Source organism: Tiliqua scincoides, chromosome 2 (assembly GCF_035046505.1).
Source record: "Tiliqua scincoides isolate rTilSci1 chromosome 2, rTilSci1.hap2, whole genome shotgun sequence".
NCBI classification, from domain to species: domain Eukaryota; kingdom Metazoa; phylum Chordata; class Lepidosauria; order Squamata; family Scincidae; genus Tiliqua; species Tiliqua scincoides.
In genome coordinates this window covers 204,703,206-204,714,739 of record NC_089822.1, presented here as the reverse complement: position 1 = coordinate 204,714,739, position 11,534 = coordinate 204,703,206, and the positions used below count along the sequence as shown (strand labels likewise).

At 43.7% G+C, this 11,534-nt stretch overlaps 1 protein-coding gene across 1 annotated transcript in view; it reads right to left on the bottom strand.

Annotated features, from left to right (window-relative positions):
* Window positions 1-2,056: 2,056 nt before the first annotated feature.
* Window positions 2,057-11,534, bottom strand: part of BSN (bassoon presynaptic cytomatrix protein) — a 260,226-nt gene continuing 250,748 nt past the window's right edge. The window contains exons 9-11 of the mRNA XM_066612954.1: window positions 11,082-11,136; window positions 10,706-10,803; window positions 2,057-7,078 (exon numbers count right to left, since the gene is read on the bottom strand). Coding sequence (XP_066469051.1) covers window positions 11,096-11,136 — 41 coding nt within the window. The 3' untranslated portion in view covers window positions 2,057-7,078; window positions 10,706-10,803; window positions 11,082-11,095. The remainder of the gene's footprint in view (window positions 7,079-10,705; window positions 10,804-11,081; window positions 11,137-11,534) is intronic.

Genomic DNA, 11,534 nt, shown 5'->3' with positions numbered 1-11,534 from the left:
ATGCTTTCAAAAGTTTAACTGTGCCTAGACATTCAGGTTGGGGTGGTGGCCAAATTTAATTTTCACCAGCATTGTTTTTTTTTGGTGAGGCACTTTCTCTGAGATCCAGACCTAGTGATGGTTGTTCACAACTTTGTATTCTCATGGCATGCTCCTTACCTGGCTACCTCTGATGACTTACTGAGATGACAACTGTGAGGTCTATGCAAGGAACCTTTCCATCAAGCACAGAGTAGGGACAACCACACAATCCTTCACAATGTACTGAACACCTGGTTGTGTGTGAAGTGGCCTTTTGAGTCACATAAGGACAGTAATTCTGTGTGCCTCTTTTGTGGCACACTTTCCCTTTGTTTAGGGGCCAGGATGGCATAGGGTGACTTATAGATGACTGGTGTGTTACGTGAAAATCCCCTTTTTCCCTTCCAAGTTGTGATTTTATATATATATCATGGACTCAAATGCAGGCCTAAAACTTCTCTTTCAGGCCACAAAAGGAGTCAAATCGTAAGCTCACTCATTTCTCATGTTGTTGGCCACCTCCAGTCTGAAAGACTCATTCTCTGGAGACACTGGAAATGTCTTTATTGTTTATGTCAATCACTGAATATGCAAACACATTAAAGGAGGAGGAATTTGGCAGCAAAGTCTATTGTTAACTAAATCACAGCCATTAAGCCACCTCCAGACTCAAATCCAGTAGCAACAGGAAGTAAGCTACTCCCCCTCCCCCAGAGTCAAGCTTTGCTGATAACTGAGTTCTGGACCCTTCCACCTTTTCTTTACATACTCCAAGTGTTACTAAGCATGCCCACAGCTCTGGGATACTTCCGGTCAGTTTGGATCAACTTCCAGGTCAAAGACAACTCTTATAAGAGAGAACTCAGAGCACATGTCTCTCTCTGATTGCTCTCCTGCGAGAGTGGTCCTACATGGGACTCTTCCTCCAACTCCTCCCCCCGGACAGGTAAATATATCTGGCGTCTAAACTCCCTCCCCTCTTCCCTATCCCTCCCTTCTCCCCCATCTTTAGTCAGCAACTGGGTTTAGCAGATTAAGGAACCCCTAAATACTTCCCTACACCTTATCCATTTCTGATTCCTTTTCGGATGCACCCAAATACATAGCACATGCATTCACCATTAGCTAGGTACACCAGACAAGTACTAGTAATCTATACTTATCAATTCTCCATGTGTATTATGTTACCTTTGTGTGTTATTGCAATAAAAATATAATCCTTTGATTGAAAGTTACCTTCCTCCCAGGCTCCTCATTAAGCTAGGCAAGGGATCTCTTTGCTTAACGCTGTCTTGGTATCCAGCCTATGGTCCCAAAAGTTTCCAAAAGGCTACTATACTAATTCCCCTAAACAAAGCAGCCTTTTTGGTAACAAGTGTGCAGATGGACTGGCTCTGATGATATGACCTCCCTCTTAAAGCATGGAAATTCTCAGGCTAATTTGCCCATTGGTGACCTGGCTGTGACCGCTGCAATTAATGAAGTTATAATGCAGAGATGGAGCGTATCTAACCCTCTTCGGTGTGGGCTGGGTTTTTACTGCAGTTGCAAGGCAGGGTCTAGGCTGTACCACTTCAAGACTGCAGGTGGAGTTCACCTCCACATTTCTCCACCCAAGCACCCATAAAAATCCTTCAGAATAGAAATCTGGAGGTTGGAGTGAATGAGAGCTTCTCATTGACATGTAGTTTTTTATGTGCAAAGAATTGATATTGTTTTTACAATTGTTGTAATCTAGTGTTGTGGCCTCTGCAAATATGGAAGGGTCAGGAATGAAATGCTTAGCTAAAGAAATGTTGATGCGTGTGAAAGAATTCAGCCAAACAATTCCCCATCTGCAACCAGCTTTCAGGAGTCAACTTCAGAAGTCAACACAAAGAAAGTGTTGATCTCTGCAATTGGAACAAAAAAAGTGATGATCTCTGCAATTAGAACAGCAAAGCCAGCCAGCCACACAGAGGATCCACTCCAGCTTCCAGGCCCCCCAGCAGGCAGGGACTAAGCCAGAGCACCTTGTGAATCATATCAAGTCCTTTTATTCTGTTTTCCACAGAAATACCTTGGAGGGCAACTTCCCATACGGAATCACAATACATGAGGTGGTACACTGAAATACTACAAGTTCTCACAGAGCACAGCAGGACACACACATCATTTACAATGTTCAGATAAAGGATTTAGGTCATTGCACTTACAACTGTAAACTTCTTCATTTGTTTGATGGGTTTTTTTTATACAGAACCCCCTCCCACCTCCAAAATAATAAAAAAAAGAGGGAGAGAAAGGAAGAAAACAACTCAAGTACATGGAAGGCAGGAGGAGGACGTGGAAGGAACGTGTCATGTGAACAGCCACAACAACTCTACGAGACTCTGCTATGCTTCGCAAGAAGAGGAACAGTCCAAAGGAGCCAGCCACAAACACCAGGCTTTGTTTGTTGATCTCGGTTTTTGTACATAAAAGCAAGAGTTGGCAGGTGTGCTGGTCATTGAAATGGAGCCCGCAGAAGGGGCCTGTGAGTTGATTTTGTCGTTGTTGTTCTTCATACCACATGTGAGATTTTTTTTTTTTACACACTGTACAAATATTTACAATGAAAAGGATGACAGGAGATTGTAGCAGCCACTGCTGAGAAAACCTGTAGGGGCACAAATTCAACCTAGAGCCCTGAAGAAGCATCCTCTGATTATGCACTTGTCATTGTGATGAATCCCTAGAAGAAAAGGCCTGTGCGGTTGGGAAGGAAGTGGGTTGAAAAATCTGCAGTTGCCACCACCTAAATGCCTTGGTCGGTTCATAATGGAAGCAAAACCCCAGGAGACAGAGAACGGCAGGAATCTTTCTGGCCCAACTTGCCACCCTAGCTAAAGCCCATGCCTGCAAATTTTCCACACCAGAGCAGTTCCATTAGGAATTCTTCCTCCTCTAGAATTATTTCCAGTCAGTCCATCCTCAGAAGGTTCATGCACTCGGCTGCTGCTATGGATGCCACATGCTTAGAATGAACTAAGGTTGGACATGAAGTGAACACTGCAGCTAAAAAGGGCTGAGAGCTGGTTCTTTGACAATGGGGAGTTCCCCATAGTGGGGGGCAACCATTTTTCTTGTCCACATAGAATGTGGTCACCATTTTCTCAAGCTAAGATGATGCCTTCCAGTGTTTACGTTTTGCTTCAGTGAGGCAGCACAGAGTGGTATTTGAGGATTTTTTGGCTAAGTTATTTTTATTAGGAGCATAACTGATTTAACACTGCTGGGACCCCCCCCCCCCAATGCTGGCACGCAGCTCTTGACATCAAAAACTTTAGCTTCTGTTTTCATCTCTTACATGAACTTCAAGGCCTAATGATTGGGTTGATTCTTCTGAAAAATTGCTTCAAGTCTCAGTAAAGGAGCAAAACCATCTGCACCTGGTACTTCTGACTCTCACGGAAAGGACTAGCCTCAAACTTATTGGTTGTCAAACATGATGACCCCTCAGACTACTAGAGCAGGAAGGGAAGACCAAAGGTGGTGTAGGCAGCATGCCTGCCTCTTGACTGAAGACCTGAGTTCTGTTTGACGCGTCCACTGAATAACCACAAACAGCCTTTCTACAAATGCTTTTACACTGCCACCCACGGCCATGTCTGCACTGGGCGACCTTACTTAATGACTGGATGTGCTTGTGTAGTCCACACAGCCCCAGGCTTTAACCTGACCAGGTCCCCGACCTCAATCTACCTAGCCTAGCTGGTAGAGATGACTGAGCTACTTGTTCAGATAGATAACTGCTAGCAGTGCACAGGTGTCCCAAGTGAAAAGGTCACAAACCTTTTCTAGGGTTCCTTTGCACCACACTGCTTGGCAAACCAGTAGCATAGTGAATTGTTGTGTGAACATGTCCTCTGACAAAGAGAGGTCAATGCTGCCCAAACACACTGCCAAGCGTGAGCATGCCCCGAGCTTATCCTAACTGCATGTCCGTTGTTGTCCGTTTAAGGCTGCCCTCCATTATGGTTCTCTTTACAGAGTCTCATAGTCGTACTCTTTGGCTATACGATGCACCACATGAAGTCTCCAAGTCATTGTATGCAAATTATTTGAATGAGTCTCTTGTCATATTAAGGCTTATTAAAAGGACAGAGACCTGCACTGATGGCTGTAGAGAGCTCCTGCCATCTGAATGGTGACATCACACATTCCTTTTTGGGTGTACACCTGAGAGGTTTTTAATGTGGCTGCAAGAAGCACATTTGTAAATATGCATTTTACAGAAATCAGAGAGCCGAGATTAGCTGCAGCTCCTTGTTGAGTGTACAAATGGTGGCAAGCCTAGATTTGCCGCAGCATAATGCATGAGATGGTCCTTGCGCTCACTGATCTGCCAGGTTCTCTCTAAAATGTTGAACTTTATTTCAATTTTTAGAAATAGTTTGCCTGTATAGTGTATGCCAGTGTGGTCTACAAATAGTATGCCTTTGAATCTAAGGTAGAGCATTGCATGCTGGCAGCTATAATCTCTGGCTGGCATCTGTGCCGTGACTACAAAAGATGGTGGCAGACAAGACTTGGAGTACCCTTGTCATGTGCCTGGATCAAAGGGGAAATAAATTTTGTTCTATATAGTCCACATCAAAACACCTGCACCTTCAAGAACCTCTCACACAGTTCACATATTAGCCTCAACCTTTCTCCTGCTCTTCTCTCAGTGTAAAAGGTCACCATCTTGATCTAATTTTTGCAAAAATAGAGCTCTGGCTTTCAGTCCAGCTATGCGGGAAATGGTCCAGTGTCATCATTGCACCAACGGCAAGGTAGGAATGGGTGGGATTGCTCTAGATTCAGAAACTGCAACGTTTAAAACCTTCTCTCAATGACGTGCAGCTTCCTAGCAACATGAGCTGTGCTTCAGTAACTCTTTATTCTAGCAGGAACAGCTGCCACTGTTGTTGGTTCCCAGCTTCTGAACCCAGGAAAGGAAAAATAGATGTGTTCTTTATCATTCTTGATGCCAGAACGCTTCAAATTGCCCTTGCAGAATTTATCAGCATGTTTGGAGCACCTCCTCAGCCTGTGGTGATTCCAAATCTAGAGAGGATTTAGGTTTAATTTTGGACCAGAAAGAATGTGCTTCAGGTCTAGAGGAAGCCTGGGATCCTCTGGGGGAGGGGAGGGGGAGACACTAGTGGCTACTGGAGGGAAGGATGTGGCAAAAAGCAGGGGGTTGATGTAATTCAGGAGGGGGACATCTGGTGTTACATTCTGCAGGATCACTATGCTCCACAGTGTCACTGACAGGCCTGCAATAACAAGTGCATAAATCTGCTAATGGCATTCAGTAGAGAAGAGGGAAAAAAATGTCAAGTAAAGAACTGCAAGCATTCTAAGTAGGTGAAACCGTGCAGAGAAGTAGCAAGCCATGCTCTACAACAGACAGAGACGGTCACCGGCTCTATGGCTACCCTTTGGCAAAAGTGTCCCTCAAACGGGTCAAGCATGCCACTAATGGAAAACTTCATACACACAGGTGTTCGATATAAAGATATCTATCCAGTTTCTCAATAGCACATTTGCAATTAAATCCTTATACATAACATTGAACTTATTAAATATTAACAGTTTGTTTTTTAAAATTTTGTTATTTCATTGCATAGAACATTAGACATGAGAATCATTTTGCTGTTACCCATGGTGAATGGAAGCTCCTATGGGTCACACCAATGAATTGTTGTTCTTGAGCATGCTCAGCATGGACGAGAGACGGGCAGGAAACGGACAGCACAAACAAATGGGAACCAGAGCATCTGTACACTTGCTGCATTCTGTACAGCAAAAAAAGGAGCTGTTTCACAGGGTATTCATTCGGCTCTTGCAGGTTACGGGGCACGGAGCTCCAGACTGGCAGGTTCAACGGCATCCTGCTCCAAGTAGCTCCTCCATCGTTCTGAGCATGCCCACTGGTAATGGCTTAAGAAGGACTTGAATTGCACAGTAGTAGGAAGGAGGATGGCAGAGGCAAGCTCTCCCTATCTCATAACACTGGATTGTGCTCTTGATAGCCTTCTGCACTCTATTGCTTCTACCGACAACAGCCCATGTGCTAACTCAGTTCAAAGCAAAGAGGAAATAAAATGTGTTCAATACAAAGTAAAAAACAAAACAAAAAATAACCTCACAAAAAAGAGAGACAAAAATAATCCAACACCCAATTGCTGGGTGTTGATGAGGTATACACGTAAATAAAAGTGAAATGATTAAGGCTGTTCTTTGAAATAAAAATAATCCCCAGGCATACGAAAAACAATGCGCAACAATAGCAATGGAAAGCACTGCCATTTGAATGCTTTAGAATGGCTTCAGGATGGCTTTGGGGTGGCTGACAGACATGCCTGGCCAGCATTTGCTTCAGTCAAAAGTCAGCCAGTTTAACGCACTGCCTTTCAGAGTCCTATGGCCTCTTATCTCAGTAGTGAAACAGTGTTAGGTCCTAGTCGAAGTTCTCTCCGTCCCATGCTTTCCATTGCAGGGGCGATGAGAGGGAACGAACACTGTGCATGTGGAGGGGTCAACGGGGCAAACTGGAATGTGAAGGAGAATGGAGCATCCAGCTCCCAGCCCTCAACTTAAGCACATCTTGGAGAGTGGGAAAAACCTATGAAGACTCTACAGTTAAGATTCAGTAAGAGAGAAACTCTGTGTATAATCTTGAGAAAGGGCCATGGCTCCCAACGTCAGACCCTAGGCACAAATGGAACCACAGCAATGAGTAGTCTCTGGAGTCCCAAACATCTCCTCCAGCATCAGTGAAGGGGCCCGTCTGTGTGACAAGCTGCAACAGGCCCATGTTCTGTAAATGTCTTTTATGTACAAACTCTCAGACTAAGAACCTGCCTTCACCCCATGGGATTCATATGACACAGACCATGTTGTCGGTGTCAGGCGGCTTCTGAAAGCCCTTTGTGATAGTTGGCTCGGGTGTCTTCATGGAGCTTCTTATGGGATCTGCAGGCAGACATCTTTATAAACACCTCTTCCACCATTTTCACAGCCTAGTGGTTTTCCATGGTTTCAAAAGCTTGATGAGAAAAAGAAAATACAAATAGGACTATTTCTATTTCTTATATAGATGAGAATTATTCATGGAAATAACATTTCTTAACATCTCACAATTTGGTACCCACTTTTCTGACTCTTTTAGTGTTCCTCAAGAACATCCTATGAAAAAACTCTGTTGTACTGTTTTGCTGCAGTGAGCGTCTTGTATTTCCCCGTGGAAAACAAGAAGTACCAAAGTAACCTGAGGAACTGGCTTTAAAAGACAAACAAAGAACATGGATAGTCAAGAAATCAGATCTGCTGTCCACACTTAGTGAGGTGCATCACTTTCATATTGGGATTATTTGATGATTAGAACTGAAGGGGCCAGTGCTTTCTCAAAGAGGCTCATTCTTTGGTCTCATCTCTTCACTCCAATCAGGATGCACTCTGTCAACATTGCAATGCACACAGTGAGGCAGGAAGTGTAAGAAGCTACCCACTTACCTCAACTGGGATAAGTTCATTTTTTCCCCCAAATCAAAAAGCATGCAGTCCTTTCAGTGAGCTCTCTAAAATGGAGAAACAGACAGAGCCATGAAAGGAGACTGTGCTATATGGGAGAAAGCTCCTAGCACACCTGTGGACTAGTACAGGGCTGGCCCTTCCATGAGGCCAGCTGAGGTGGTTGCCTCCGGCAGCAGACTGGTGAGGGGCATCCATCTCTGTCCACCTACTTGCCTCCACTGCTCCTCTTTCTCCTTCCACTCCCTGGATTGGAAAAGGAAGAGGGGCCAGAATCAGTGGGACAGAAATGATCGCTCAGCTCTTGGCTAGAGCAGGGGCCTCCAAATGTTTGGGCCAAAGGGCCGCATCAAATATCTGGCACAGTGTCGAGGGCCGGAAAAAAATTTTAAGTATAGAATTTAAATAAATACATTAGAGATGGAACTGAGATGAATGAATAAATGAATGGGCTCAATTTTCCAGAATTTCTCCAAGCACCAACACACATCAGAGTAATAAAGCACACACTTAAATAGACCCATTCCTCCACCCCACAAGCTTAGCTCCGGTTGTGTTTGGTCAACCGGGCCAGAGGCTGGCTGTGGGCCAAACAGAGGCTCACTGCAGGTTGCATCTGGCCCCGGGGCTGGGGTTTGGAGACCCCAGGGTAGAGCTGTGAGTCTGAGGCCCTTTGTAACTCTTTGTTACCAGCATTTTGGAGTTCAGAATGAGACACATTCCAGAGGCAATATAACTCCTTGCCATGTCTCTCTCAGTCTCTTCTCTCTTTCCAGCACTCCCTCAGAGAAGAGTATTCAGCTTTTGATCCCATCACTTTTTCTGATGGAATTTAGCACAGCAGTTAAGGTATAGCACAATACCTTGTTTGTTTTTCCTTTGCTATAACAGCCCTTGTATTCTATTGATAGAGCAAAAAGTCTGGAATGGGATTGTTGTCTACTGCCTACAGTGAGAGGGCTCCAAATCACAGCTGATGCTTTGCCAAGAACGGTCACTGTTATGCTGCTGAAAGCAAATGCTAAAGGAGGCAACGTCTCTTCATAAAAATTAGAAGGAAGTGACAGTGCTCCCCATTATGTCTTCTTGTCCATTTACATCTGGCTGACCATTCCGGGTTCTGGGGGTAAAAGTGTATGTGTGTGTAGGACATAGAAACAGTCCTGCAGATGTGAAGCCATTATAGTGCTCTTCCATGCCACTGGTACAACAAAGCACTTGGACAAATGGGGTGTCTTTTCTGTATCGTTTCTATGACTACAGATTTGATTTAATTCTCCTCTCCTGCCCTTAATTTGATCTGAATCTGAATATTCCGAGTGACGGTTTCTCTGATTCATTGCCCTCTTTCTTGCTTTTTTTTCCTTGCCACTACCAGCTTCACTGTTCTGGTCATTCCCTTGGTTTCATCTTTCCCTTATGTTCTTTCTCTGATGTCTGCTCTGAATTTCCCCTCTCCAATGATCACCTCTCATTTGATTTCCCTCAACCCTCTTCACTTGGCAACCCCTACCTGCTACACAACTAGTCTAATAACTACTGCTTTTCATCACCAACCTCACAATCTGGATGATTCTATGCTCTCATGGCTTTTTCCATCCATATCTAATGCTTCCCAGATCTCTATAATCAGACTTCTCCAGCTAGTCCTGCTATGCTTTCCAATATACACAAATCTGCCCCTTCATTAAAACCTACCCTGGACCTTATCTCTCTCTCTTTCTCCCTTCTGGCTACCACCCATTCTTCTCCTTCATTATATTATCTGTCTTTACTTTTTCTTCTCCAAATTCTTATCCCTGTTTTGTTTTTCTTGCCTCTCCTGAACTACTGAAGCTACTCTCTCCAAGATTTATCATAATCACATTTTTTTGGTTAAATCCAAAGGCTCTTTTTCAGTTTGTATTCTCATTTACTTGTCTGACAGCTCTGACACTAGCTGCTTTCACACTAGATCCCTTTAGTGCAACTGAGGCATTTATTTCCCCCAATTAGTTGGAAGTGAAATTATGCAAACTCCTTAATATTACCCTACAATGCCCTCTGCCATGAACAAGGGACTCCTGTAACATTTACTCCCCAGTTATTCCGGTTCAGCAACATTAATTAAAAACTCTCTCCTTGTAAGTTCAGCACGTTTTATTGCTTCTTGATGAACCTCAATGGAGGATTAGCAATAACTAGCCTCTTAATTGCCCCTTGAATAGCTTGCAGTTGCCTCAGTATCCATTTCTGTCTCTATGGAAGGATTTTCTACTCTTTTTTTCATTGTTTATACTTAAAAAAATGAAAAGAAAAAATAATAATGATATAAAGGGAATACTGTAATTTAAAACCCCCATACCCCACACACTTTGGGACCAAAAACATACACTGGCACAATTAAGAGAGGCTCTTCAAAGAGGATATTCATGACTGTTCATGCCCTCACTCAAAGGAAGTAATAAAACATGCTAAACTTGCAAGCAGAAAGTGTTCAATAAAATGTGCTGTTGCTTGAAAAGAATCTCTAAATCATTTAAGGTACTCTCACTCTCCAATCTTTCAGCACATTGTTCACTATACCTTCCTTTTTTTTTTTTTTGTTCCCTCCATTCTGCCTCAGCTCAGCTAGTTTTATCTCTGTGCCTCCAGTCATGCGTTCCCTGGGCCCAGAACAGCTTTCCAATACTACCACCTGGTCCATCTTAAACATAACCTACCATTTTCTTTATTTCCTTTTGATGCTCCCATCACCATCATTCATTTTCACAGGTATTCCCCCTCACTGGTCTCCCCATCCCTCTTCATGCCAGCCACACACATCTAATGTACCTGCAAGAGCTCTGGGCAGGGACTGTAGCACTTCTGTATTTCTACAAGGTGTGGAAAAGGCTGAGGACATGAACAAACAACTAGTAGCAGCAGGATGTGCTTTTAATTGCAGATGCCAGAACTTACCTAAAGCCACTGGCAAATTGCCCTAAACTAAGCAGGATATCATTTGACTTGGGAAAATAAATATATCTTCTCCGGATTGTGCCCCACAGAAGCCATCTCTGAACCTCAATGAAAGTCAGGTATATGACTTCCATTCCTCTTCTGCTCCCTCTCCCAAACACAGCGGGACAGTTGGATACTGAGGCAGCCAGGTGACACTCACTGTTATACCCAGAGTCTGGAGCAGCAGACTGAATTCAATGGATTCTTCATAGGTTTTTCAGGTGCAATGATGAGATCTCCACTTATTCTCCCAAACTCCTGCTGGGGGAGATGGAAAGAAACAGAGAGATAGGGAGGAACTGTTAGGAAAGAGAAGGGAAAAGTACAGAAAAGAAAGAAGGTGTCATTGTAACTGAGAGGATTTAAGTGGATTAGTTGAGGGAACCGTAGGCTTTGCAGTACCATTGGGCATCAAGTAAGTAATGACTGAAGAGGTCTTTGGGTTTCAAGACCCAAGTGAACGAAAGTGGTCTTGAGATTTGTCTGGCAGTAAAGTTATTGGCAATGGTATATACAGAAGGCCAAACACGACTCACCCTGTGGCGTTCTCTCACCAAAATGATGTGAATTTCTTGCCAAAAGCTGACACAGCTGTGGGTGAAAGAGACAAGAAAAATTAATATCTGAAGCAGTCCCCCTGCATCAACTGCTAGATATGACCAGCCTGCAGCCACCCCACCTCTTTCCATCTCATCTGCAGCTTGTATAACCGTATTTTTCCGTATCTGTCCCTGACTCTATACCTCTGTCTACATATCAGTTTTAGGGCACAACCCTAACCAGGTCTACTCAGAAGTTAGTTCTATTGTGTTCAATGGGACTTACTCCTAGGAAAGTGAGGTTGGATTGAAGCCTTTGTCTCCACGTCTCTGTTTTTGAGGCAAGCTGATGATATTTGGTTCCCTATATTGGCTTATATCATGCAATAATTTAACTGTCAGCTTGATGTGCAGTGATAGAGCATGTGTTTTGCATGCAAAAGGCTTCAG